General features: G+C 31.7%; 5 protein-coding genes across 6 annotated transcripts in view; 2 read left to right on the top strand and 3 right to left on the bottom strand.

Moving 5' to 3' along the window:
* LOC108574690 (leucine-rich repeat-containing protein 40-like) overlaps nucleotides 1-1,381 on the bottom strand; it is a 3,353-nt gene extending 1,972 nt beyond the window's left edge. Inside the window, 3 exon segments of the mRNA XM_017937314.1 lie at nucleotides 1-174; nucleotides 273-466; nucleotides 1,157-1,381. The exon segment at nucleotides 1-174 is cut by the window's left edge and continues 4 nt beyond it. Of these exon segments, the coding sequence (XP_017792803.1) occupies nucleotides 1-174; nucleotides 273-466; nucleotides 1,157-1,304 (516 nt within the window). The 5' untranslated portion in view covers nucleotides 1,305-1,381.
* Nucleotides 1,382-2,067: 686 nt separating this feature from the next.
* Nucleotides 2,068-3,704, top strand: LOC108574667 (thioredoxin domain-containing protein 5). Its single transcript, XM_017937290.1, has 5 exons — nucleotides 2,068-2,200; nucleotides 2,298-2,460; nucleotides 2,530-2,644; nucleotides 2,730-3,020; nucleotides 3,105-3,704. Exons 1-5 carry the CDS (start codon nucleotides 2,068-2,070, stop codon nucleotides 3,564-3,566), a joined length of 1,164 nt encoding a protein of 387 aa, XP_017792779.1. The 3' UTR covers nucleotides 3,567-3,704.
* A 161-nt stretch (nucleotides 3,705-3,865) lies between these two features.
* LOC108574670 (tektin-4) lies at nucleotides 3,866-6,941 on the bottom strand. Its single transcript, XM_017937294.1, has 8 exons — nucleotides 6,886-6,941; nucleotides 5,768-5,823; nucleotides 5,419-5,690; nucleotides 5,023-5,332; nucleotides 4,735-4,949; nucleotides 4,426-4,648; nucleotides 4,208-4,362; nucleotides 3,866-4,078 (listed from the first exon to the last, which is right to left on the bottom strand). Exons 1-8 carry the CDS (start codon nucleotides 6,899-6,901, stop codon nucleotides 3,880-3,882), a joined length of 1,446 nt encoding a protein of 481 aa, XP_017792783.1. The 5' UTR covers nucleotides 6,902-6,941; the 3' UTR covers nucleotides 3,866-3,879.
* On the top strand, nucleotides 6,573-9,485 carry LOC108574669 (aldehyde dehydrogenase X, mitochondrial). Of its 2 annotated transcripts, XM_017937293.1 has the most exons (11): nucleotides 6,573-6,623; nucleotides 7,172-7,258; nucleotides 7,385-7,489; nucleotides 7,590-7,691; nucleotides 7,796-7,961; nucleotides 8,033-8,337; nucleotides 8,410-8,512; nucleotides 8,590-8,888; nucleotides 8,965-9,173; nucleotides 9,262-9,336; nucleotides 9,405-9,485. In XM_017937293.1, exons 2-11 carry the CDS (start codon nucleotides 7,223-7,225, stop codon nucleotides 9,472-9,474), a joined length of 1,470 nt encoding a protein of 489 aa, XP_017792782.1. In that variant the 5' UTR covers nucleotides 6,573-6,623; nucleotides 7,172-7,222; the 3' UTR covers nucleotides 9,475-9,485. The 2 variants fall into 2 exon arrangements, with proteins under 2 accessions (XP_017792782.1, XP_017792781.1); XM_017937292.1 differs by lacking the exon at nucleotides 6,573-6,623 and having other exon boundaries at nucleotides 7,023-7,258.
* Nucleotides 9,486-9,655: 170 nt separating this feature from the next.
* LOC108574672 (NADH dehydrogenase [ubiquinone] 1 beta subcomplex subunit 2, mitochondrial-like) lies at nucleotides 9,656-10,356 on the bottom strand. Its single transcript, XM_017937295.1, has 3 exons — nucleotides 10,188-10,356; nucleotides 9,936-10,056; nucleotides 9,656-9,775 (listed from the first exon to the last, which is right to left on the bottom strand). Exons 1-3 carry the CDS (start codon nucleotides 10,283-10,285, stop codon nucleotides 9,710-9,712), a joined length of 285 nt encoding a protein of 94 aa, XP_017792784.1. The 5' UTR covers nucleotides 10,286-10,356; the 3' UTR covers nucleotides 9,656-9,709.
* Between the last annotated feature and the right edge of the window lie 340 nt (nucleotides 10,357-10,696).

The following is a 10,696-nucleotide window of genomic DNA, read 5'->3' as shown; positions in this document are numbered from 1 at the left end:
TGTTGGATCAAGCTCCTTTATACTATTATCTTTTAAGTATAGTTCATGTAATTCTACCAGTTTATAAAATTCATGTGGTAACTTTTCTAATGTATTATGTGATAAATTTAATACTTTCAATTTTTTTAAGTTTCCTATTGCAGCAGGTAACTCTTGTAATAAATTATTGTGTAACTATAAAAATGACTAAATTTTATAATACACTATTTTCGTATGCAGTTATTTAATATATGCAATTATACCTAATATATTATAATAAATGCAATGCTTACAAGTAATGTAGTCAATTCTGCTAAACATTCTATTTGTGGATCAATTGTAGTTAAGCTATTATAACTTAAATCCAATATCTTGAGAGGCTCCAGTTCCCACCATCTCTCACCTTCGTGTGTATAATCAAGTTCGAAATGTAAATTCTTCACCTCTTCCTCAGTTAATTCATCTATACTCCATACTCTATTAGGTACTATAATAAGTTTTGCCAGTCTTAATATATTGTAATTAATACATAAATATGACCATAATTATGCATTACACATAAGAATTATACAACAATGACTCACCTTATGCATATACCTGTATGTAACGATCTTGTATGATATCAAAACTATTACTTGTTCTATTGCATTATTCACATTCAAACATGCAAAGCTATCTATGAATCAAAATAAAAAAAAATAATTTTATGATAATAACTAAATCATACTTTATTCAATAAATGGGTGCAGACAATAAAGGAAAGTAATGATTCTTATAAATAATACTTTTTCATAATTAAATTAAAAAATGAAATGTAGCTGAAAAGCGTTAAGCTAATGTGTAAATTTGACATTATGTAACATGATTGATTTGGGTGTTTAAATTACCCAAAACCCATTCAATAAAATGACATTTTACATTTTACTTATTTAAAAAAAATGATGTGATACGAGCGACAACATTTTATTTTATCATTATTGAACGTTTCGTATAATCATAAATACAAAAATAATGTAATCGATGAATCATAGAAACTACAACGCCATACACATATGAACAGAAGCATGCACATTAGCTCATTTATCAATGCAACATTGGGGGTTCAAGCATCTGAACGATTTCAATATCTAAATAACAGTTGAATAACATTTATTCCATTTTTAAATAATGCGAATACCAGTAAATAGTCCTCTCGACGAGAGGTTTAAATTTCCAGTCTTTCTCGCGGATACAATAATAATTTCAGATAGTTCGGCATTATCGTCATTTTTCGTTCGTTGCTTAAACACTGCTAAATGATTAATTTTTTTCTTAACGTCACTCATGTTGCACTTATTGCGCACATTGTTTACAGATTGATATCCTCGATACGGGATGCCTTAATGAAAAATGCTCCCCCACTTTACATGTAATGACACGTAATATCTCTACGTATATATTGACAGAATCATCGATGTAAATATTCAATTGGATTGAGTACTTTTGCTATACTTATCGCTTTTCTTTGTTTCAAATAACAGAAAATTTATAAACAAATATGTAATTATTATAGTTAATGTGTATTATATGAATTTAATTACTGTATACATAGTAACATACATATGTATATATATTTATTTTACAACAATGACATAACGAATAAAACATTACGTGATTGATCAATTGAATGACGAATGAAACAATTATTATTTATAAATTGTAATAAAAGAAATTAGAAAGTTACGATACAAGATGTGTTTATAGGAATTTTACGATAAAATGTTGCCGCCAGTGCGTAGTATATCATATGCGGGCGGAATCGATCCATTTGTGTGGGAGTGTGAAAACGAGTGTAAAGTCGAAACAATTGTTAAATTACCGCAATATACAAAAAAGAAATTTTCTGAACTTTCTACTTTGGTTAAAATTGTGTACAATTTGGAAATATCGAAAAGATTTTTTAAAAACGTTTTAAATGTGTAACCTAAAGAAATATTCACTATGCGCCGCTGAAATTTTTTAAATTATTATTCCCCCTACTTCCAATAGTGATATAATATTTGTTTCTAAATATTTAATTAACTAGTGAAATATTAATTACTTATTAGGATGAATACGATTTTGTTGAATTCTGTCATGTTAAAAAAATATATTTTTTTACTTATATTTTTGTTGAGTCAAGTTAATAGTGAACAAGAAGATCATGCACATGCCATACAATTGTCATGTTCTACATTCCTTGGTATGTTTTTTTTACGTTTCATATATTATATATGAAAATTATATTTACAATCAGATATATGTCATTAATGGGTTATACAATTGTTATAATACAAAAGTTTTTCATTTCATTAGGTGTAGACACTGTCAAAAATTGTTACCTACATGGGAACAATTAGCAGAAATATCAAATAAAGAGGATAATAATATCATAATTGCAAAAGTAGATTGTACCAGTGATATCAGTTTATGTAATTTACACGATGTTACTGATTATCCTACGTATGTATAATAAAAATTTAGCAAACTAAATTTATAAGAAAATAAACTTTAGTGTTTTTCATTTTATAGGCTGAAATTTTTTAAAGCTGGAAAAGAGGAAGGCAGTACATACAGAGATACAAAGGACTTATCTTTACATTCCTTAATTTCTTATCTTACTGAACAAATAGGTACTAATCTTGGGGTAATTATCAAAAATACTTTTGTTATCTTATGGTATATAGCAGCATGCAATTTATTTAATTATTTTTAAATGTTTCTAAAATTAGGAAGATGATATTATACCATTACCTCCTAAACCAATAAATGGTTTACTGGAATTAACAGAGGACACTTTTGATAAACATGTATCTACTGGTTACCATTTTGTAAAATTTTATGCACCTTGGTGTGGCCACTGCCAAAAGTTAGCTCCTATCTGGGAAGAATTAGCTAATAGCTTGAGTAATAATAATTTTGTTAGTATTTCTAAAATAGATTGTACACAACACCGTAGTGTTTGTGGACAATTTGACATAAAGGGATACCCAACACTGCTTTGGATTGAAGATGGGAAGAAGGTAACATATAAATACTGTTTGCATCTACCTTTCCACAAATTCCTTAAAGACAAATTTTGAAAATACACGAGAATGATTCTATAGGTGGATAAATATACTGGACAACGTACTCATGAAGATCTGAAAGCTTACACATCAAAAATGCTTGGAAAAGAAAATGATCAAGTTAACATTAAGACTGATAATTCAGACAATACAGCTTATGCTGTGTTAAGTTTAACTGGAGGAAGCTTTAAATATGGTATCGAAAATGGTATTTCGTTTGTTAAATTTTTTGCACCTTGGTGTGGGCATTGCAAACGTTTAGCTCCTATTTGGAAAGATCTTGGAAAAAAATTTTTGACGAACGATAATGTGAATATAGTCAACGTAGACTGTACTCTGAATATAAGTAGAGATCTGTGCAATGAACAAGAAGTAGATGGTTTTCCAACTCTATACTTATATCGCGATGGACATAAAGTTTCTGAATACAATGGTGCTCGTAATTTAGACGATCTTTACGAATTTGTAATGAATCATGTAAAACCGCATGATGAACTATGATTATACATATTTTTCTCATAACTAATCTAATTTTAAAGCAATAGCGGTAACTTAAGCTGTTTTTAGCTATAAACCTGTAATACTTAATTTAATTATACTTAACTGTACGAAATATCACACAAAAAACCCCAAAGTATCCAGGCCATATATTTTTCATTTTTGTATAAAATATCAAAAGAAAAATATTACAAGACTATTACATTTTTGCGTGAATACGAACTGTGTACTTCCGAAATATATTTATAAAATTATCCGTACTTGATATATTTCTATTAAGCACCACTCCTTAAAAATCTTAAATGTTTAAGAGTTGTTAGATAGTCGCAGGATAAAATGAACGCAGTAACTGTCCACGTTGTTTATCTATATACAATGTTTTACGCTTCACCATTATTTCCCGTTCAAGATCACTTCTCGCTTTTACCAAACCAGCTTGAGTCTCCTCGGCCCGCTTCAACTCTGCTAGCATAGCAGATGTCCGTTCATTAAGTAATTTAACTTCTTGCATAAGTCTAAATAAATCACACGTTCAGATAAATTTAACGTAGAATGACAAACACATAACTAGTTGTTTAGTTATTTCTGTTGACATGCAAGGTAATTGCACGATTAGATAGTAAGTACTTTGATAAAGTACTTACGCAAATTGGGGAGTATCGCGACAACTGTCCACATTGCGACGCTGTAATCTATTCGCTAATCGTGTTTGTGCTACTTTCATGGCATAATCCATTCCCCTTGCCGATTGACGAAGCTCTTCTATTGATTTTTCGGTGTTTGCAAGTTCGTGTAAACACTAAAATAATTTTTTTTATTATAATGACACAATTATACTGAATGAGTTACTGGAAAAACTTACACGAAGCAATTCTTTTTCTAACTGCAGACGTACGTCTTCTGTAAGTTTAATCTTTTGACCTAGAACAAGATCTACGCGGGTCGCTTGATCACGAAGATCTTTAATAGAATTTTTATATATAGAATCTAAAGTGGTTCTTAAATTTACGGATCTTTGTCTAGTTGCTTCCGCATCAGTCAGACTTTCTCGTGTGTAATGTTCGTAACTCGAAGGTGTTGATTGTCTGTTAAATAAATTAATAATTTAGAGAAATATCAATGTCTGATCTAACTAGGCGGATAAGTGTCTGATAAATAATTTAATAATTACTCTGCTGGAAATCTTGTAGCTCCAGGTTTCCATAATATGATGGAAGAATTATTTTTCAATTGCATACATTCCGAATCGATGGAGTAAGCATCAGTTTTATCAGTCCAATCTACTTCCATTCTTACTTTCGCGGCCTTTAGTTCAAATAATTGCAATTCGATTTGCTCTCGTGTCCTACCTAACAAGTCACGTATCTCTGAGCAAAGTGCTACCTCCTACAATAATTATCACATGTGTAATAACAGATACGTATTATTATTGCAAACGCTGAAATAAAGTGATAAAAACTTTCGTAAGCTCCTCTTCAACTTCGTCTCGGATGAGGTCAGATTCTAAACGTTTCGATCGCAAATGCAAGAATTCGCCAGCGATAGATTCTGGAACCGTGAGAACCGACAAAGTTTGCTTTACACGTCGAAGTTCACCTTCTAACAATTCTATTTCTTCGGTGATCTTAAGTATCAAATGTTCCAATTCGGTTTTCCAACGGTTCACCTCGTTGGCTCGATTTCTCAAATGATCCGTCGATTCCAGTTGTATCTTGTCCGCTTCTCTATATGATCGTTCGACGCATCGTTTTGCATTATTTACAGCAAGCCTAAAATATCATTATTCTTATTAATAATTACAGTTTTGAAAAGTGAAGCATTACGTGGATTTAGATTTGCAAATTTATTTCCGTACTGAGCTTCTCGAATTTTTTCATTTGACTGTTTAAAAAATTTCTCGTTATTAGCTCTCCATTCGGGTGCTCCAGAGCCGGTAACAGAGTATCGATCTACAACTGGTCTGACTCCTGTCAAACCATCTTTTGGAGTAAACGTTACACGACCTGTTGCCCATGGACCAATCGCGTCCATCTGTTCTGCTGGCTGTGCTGGAAGCTCATCTCCTGCTTGTGGAAAATAAGCAGGTGGTTCTCCGCTCGTCTCAGTGGGTTCCATCCTTGGACAAGGCTACGTAAAATTTGTTGAAAGAAGTTTGAAGAAATTGTTTCAAATCACATTCGAAAATTTAATTCAACAAAATTTACCGTCTCGTTATTAACTCCATCGTTTAGTGAATCTTCTAAAAGTTCTCTCGTAGGCTCTTCAACAATCATGTTAAACGTTCATTCAATAAATCGATAAAAACTAAATTTATTAAAACTTTACTTAGAACAACTATAACATTTGTATATTTCTTGAAAGTACGCAAAAACGAATTTCAATTTCGATAACAAATCATTTTTATAACGCAATAGCTTCACTGTTAGGGAGGAATACGAAATTTATCGATTTAACACACGGCAACGAAATATTCTTTTTTACCCGAAAAAATATGTGTTTCTTGTTAATGATTTAAACAAAGATCATTGGAAGGTTATTGAAAACATAAAACAGATGAATAATTACGTATTTTTAATTTTGGAAACTATTTCTGAAGTGAATAAAATTAATATATTTTCTCATAAAAAGAGTTCTGAGGATATTAAAGAAACAGATGTATTAGATAAATCTACTCGATAATATTGCGCATTTATATCATATAAGAAAATGGGACATTTTAGCCAATGGTAAATGTCAGATTATTTTCAAATTTTAACCACATTAAAGCGATCAAGTTGTTTGACTTATTCATGGTAGAAAATTTAATATTTGCAATATAAGAGAAAATTGATATATGTATATACAGGGTGGTCCACGCAACGTGTGCACCGTTATAACTTCCAAAATATGCGTTGCACGAAAGAATGTTATATACAAAAGTTACATGGTTTAAAAGGGTGCACTATGTAGTGCGTTAATTTTTTTTATAGGTGGAGGCGTTTCGGAGATTTGAAGGTTAACTTTGTTTTTTTAAACAGAATACTATATTTTTGATACCAAAATATGGTAGAGTATCGAATTGTAAGTAAAAAAGTATTGACCGTTATTAGCCCTAAACCTAATAGCTAACGAGTAATTTCACTTTATTACTTGAAAATTTTCTTCACGTAATATCAAGTTGGAGATTTGTGATATAAGGTTGAATCTCCAACTTGATATTACGTCAATCAAGGTTTTTGAGAGGTAAACTAACTACGCCGCTCAAAAGTTTGCAGTTATTGTTTAAGTACTTCTTTTAACTCTCTATGCTAAGTTAAATCTATTGAATTACGACGACACACACCTATATGGATGCACATAAATTATTTTTTATCACGCTTATTCAAATCAATGCTATCGTAAGAGAAAAGACGAGGAGAGAGAATTGTTGAAAAGAGAAAGACAGATTACGTTACAGTTGTAGTATGCTTCTGAAGATTAAGAAATGTCCGCTTACATGCATATTGCATCCGGCTGTTAAACTACTACCACCAGTGGAGAAATGTTCTGGCCTGGCCAGTGATGCCAGAATCGTGGGCGCTGGGCTCCGTACTATGACCTATCGCCTTATATTTAATCGTCTGTTTCAGATAAACCGAATTATTTGTTGACAGAACGTTGAAGCGAGCACAGTAGCGAAAATGATGCACAAAGTTCCAGATATCAAATACACTCAGGTATTAGATTATTCAATTATATTTCAATTAATATTTACGAAATTAGATTTAAATTCCAAGTAAGTTTCATGGAAATTATATGCAGTCTATTATTTATTGTGACATTAATGTTGTATGAATTTTCAGTTATTTATTAATAATGAATTTGTGGATGCAGTAAGTGGTAAAAGATTTCCTACTATAAATCCAGCTACTGGTACTGTTATTGCAGAAGTCTCTGCAGGTGACAAGGTAAATTACACAGATTGCTGCATTGTAATTTCATAGTTCTTATGTTATGCAAAATTTTTTTACAGTACATTATTTGAAACATGTACTTTATGTTATATAGGCAGATGTAGACAAGGCAGTTGCTGCTGCAAAGCAAGCATTCAGTAGAGGATCAACATGGCGAAATATGGATGCATCAGCTCGTGGAAAGTGTATGAACAAAGTATGTTATTTATTGTATAACTTTGATATTTTCAAGAAAGTGTACAAAATGGAATTATTTTTATACTTTTGTACTTCACTAGTATAATACTTGTACACATGTAGTTTGCAGATCTCGTTGCACGAGACTCAGAATATATTGCCACTCTTGAAACTTTTGATAATGGAAAAACATTTGCAAATGCAGTGTTTGATATAGAAGCAAGCATAGAAGTAATTCGTTATTATGCTGGGTGGTGTGATAAAATTGTTGGAGAAACTATTCCAGCAGGTATAGTCAAGATACATATGTATTTGATAGGTGTGGTCCATAAGTATTTATCGAAAATTCTTATTGTTTAGATGGAAATCTTGTATCATTTACACGCAAGGAACCAGTTGGTGTAGTGGGTCAAATTATTCCTTGGAATTATCCGTTTCTTATGTTGGCATGGAAATGGGGTCCAGCTTTGGCTACTGGATGTACTATTATTTTGAAACCAGCTGAACAAACTCCCTTAAGTGCACTTCATGCTGCAGCACTTATTAAAGAAGCTGGATTTCCTCCTGGTGTTGTGAATGTTATTACTGGATATGGTCCAACAGCTGGTGCAGCTATTGCTAAACATCCAGAAGTTTCTAAAATTGCATTCACTGGATCTACACAGGTATCTAATTGATATTATTAATCGTTATAATTATACATAAAATTGTATTAAAATTGTATATGTTGGTTATAGGTTGGTCATTTAATAATGGCAGCTTCTGCCGCGAGCAATCTGAAACGTGTTAGTCTTGAATTGGGTGGCAAGAGTCCATTAGTTGTCTTTGATGATGTTGATGGTATGTTGATAAGATACTTAATGAAGTATTAACACGTCTACATTATAAAATAACTAATAAACGTATGTAATTTCTAGTTAAAGAAGCTGCCGAAATTGCTTACAATGCAATATTTACAAATCATGGACAAAACTGCTGTGCCGGTTCACGTACTTTCGTGCACGCTAAAATCTATGATCAATTTGTTACTCATGCTAAGCAATTAGCATTAAAAACAAAAGTCGGCGATCCTTTCGATCCTGTGACCCAACAGGGACCACAAGTTGATCAAGATATGTTTGATAAAGTTTTAGGTTTAATTAAGTCAGGGCAAGAAGAAGGTGCAGTGCTGGAAGCTGGTGGAGAACGTCAAGGCAAAGTTGGTTACTTTGTAAAGGTATAATTTTTTGATTCAGTACGTTTTTGCATCATTCAAATAATGGTTTGGCAAATTATTTGAATTTTAATTTAAGCCCACTGTCTTTTCAAATGTGACTGATGATATGAGAATCGCAAAAGAGGAAATATTTGGACCTGTTCAATCTATTTTGAAATTTGAAACAATGGATGAAGTTATCGAACGTGCAAACAATACAAATTATGGCTTGGCCTCTGGTATTCTTACTAAAGATATTGATAAAGCTTTGGTCTTTGCACAAGCAATACAAGCTGGAAGTGTTTGGTAAGAGTTTCGTATTTGTGTGTGTGTGTGTGTATATATTCGTAAAATATATGAAAAATTCGCTAAAGTAAATTTGATTATTGAATAGGATAAATTGCTATGACGCTATTACACCCCAAACTCCGTTCGGTGGATTCAAACTATCAGGAATAGGTCGTGAATTGTAAGTTTATCATTATTTATATAAGACAATGAAAAGAAGTATTATAAATGTATATTTTTATATTTTAGGGGTTCAGAAGGATTAAAGGAATATCTCGAGACCAAAACAATATCTATTAAAGTGCCGACACGTAATTGAGAATAATCTGCACAAACAATTGTAATTCATGTTAATCAAATTTTTTAATAACAATTCAGATGTTACATTTATTAAAGCAACATTTTACATTTTACTAATGAACTAATGTATCAGATGGTAGGTTGTAAACTTTGCAATATGATCGCAATTTTACATTTAGATTAAATACAGTAAGGCTTGAGATACATATCAAAGTTCAAGGAATTTTTTGCGCAAAGAAATTTACTCTTATATTTTAATCTGCTGGAATTCCCAATTCTTCATCTGACCAATCTGCTGGACGTGGAAATGGAAAGTGACCCTAAATGTATGAAATATAAAATATGAACAAATTTAAGAATTTTGCAATAAAATGGTACATTAAATGGTAAAACTTATGGATTTAATTGTATCATCTATTATAGAAAGTTAGGTACATTAAAATAGATTCTATAACAATAAACATTAATTATGTTACTTACAGTAATATGGGCAGACTCATGCCAGAAGTTCCAGAAAACCCACCACCACATCAGTCCACCTAAAAAATCAGCGACAAATGTCCATCCTTTGCGAGGTTCAGGTACCATACGGTAGCACCAGCTAATAAAATATCGTATATTTTCATATAAAGTTTTTGTTAAACTATCAATGCAACGTATATATCGAAAATTTGTAATATATAAACCTAACCTTTTTACAAGGAAGGTTATGTAATGTACGTACAAACTTACTTTGCATCGTGCGATTGTCTTATAATTGTTATGACATGTTTGTTCACATTAAGAGGACGGGCCGCCTTCAAAATTGTTGCACCGCGTGACAACAACATTTTTTTCAACGAATATGTTCCTATTTAACGACGAGCTTGACGTCGAACTTCTTGTTACGGAACGACCCCTACCAACAACAAAAGTAAACTGAAAGCAAAAAGCAATAGACATTTAGAAGGATCAAATACTATTGCATCGAGCGAATCAATATGAATATAATGGGTATTTTCAACACTTAATAAATTGTACTGCGACGAATTTTAGTTACGAATAGAATGCATTTTCATTGAAATTCATGGATAAATTACATTCGTGTTTTCTATTATACATTTCCTTTTTCCAACGTATAATTTTGTTCGACAAAACGGTCAATTCCGTACTTTCTTTCGTAACGAACCTGCCCCTCGTCTGTCCCCATTCGTGCCCGTCTTTTTATGAGATTAATTTAAGACAACTTAACATTTGATGAA

The sequence above is a fragment of the Habropoda laboriosa genome, unplaced genomic scaffold (assembly GCF_001263275.1).
Source record: "Habropoda laboriosa isolate 0110345459 unplaced genomic scaffold, ASM126327v1 scaffold203, whole genome shotgun sequence".
NCBI classification, from domain to species: domain Eukaryota; kingdom Metazoa; phylum Arthropoda; class Insecta; order Hymenoptera; family Apidae; genus Habropoda; species Habropoda laboriosa.
The sequence above is the reverse complement of the archived record's forward strand: the minus strand, read 5'-3'. Positions and strand labels throughout refer to the sequence as shown.

Bases quoted from the DNA above. Each gene is read 5' to 3' on its own strand.
- LOC108574667 (XM_017937290.1), top strand. From the start codon at position 2,068: ATGAATACGATTTTGTTGAATTCTGTCATGTTAAAAAAATATATTTTT. The intron at 2,461-2,529 runs GTATGTATAATA...TTCATTTTATAG, and splicing joins GATGTTACTGATTATCCTAC to GCTGAAATTTTTTAAAGCTG. The intron at 2,645-2,729 runs GTAATTATCAAA...TTCTAAAATTAG, and splicing joins AAATAGGTACTAATCTTGGG to GAAGATGATATTATACCATT.
- LOC108574670 (XM_017937294.1), bottom strand. The intron at 5,691-5,767 runs GTAAATTTTGTT...AATTTTACGTAG, and splicing joins ATGGAGTTAATAACGAGACG to CCTTGTCCAAGGATGGAACC. The intron at 4,363-4,425 runs GTAAGTTTTTCC...AAATTATTTTAG, and splicing joins TAGAAAAAGAATTGCTTCGT to TGTTTACACGAACTTGCAAA.
- LOC108574669 (XM_017937293.1), top strand. From the start codon at position 7,223: ATGATGCACAAAGTTCCAGATATCAAATACACTCAG. The intron at 7,259-7,384 runs GTATTAGATTAT...ATGAATTTTCAG, and splicing joins CAGATATCAAATACACTCAG to TTATTTATTAATAATGAATT. The intron at 7,962-8,032 runs GTATAGTCAAGA...CTTATTGTTTAG, and splicing joins TGGAGAAACTATTCCAGCAG to ATGGAAATCTTGTATCATTT.
- LOC108574672 (XM_017937295.1), bottom strand. From the start codon at position 10,285: ATGTTGTTGTCACGCGGTGCAACAATTTTGAAGGCGGCCCGTCCTCTT. The intron at 10,057-10,187 runs GTAAGTTTGTAC...ATATTTTATTAG, and splicing joins AGACAATCGCACGATGCAAA to CTGGTGCTACCGTATGGTAC. The intron at 9,776-9,935 runs GTAAGTAACATA...TCATACATTTAG, and splicing joins ATGAGTCTGCCCATATTACT to GGTCACTTTCCATTTCCACG.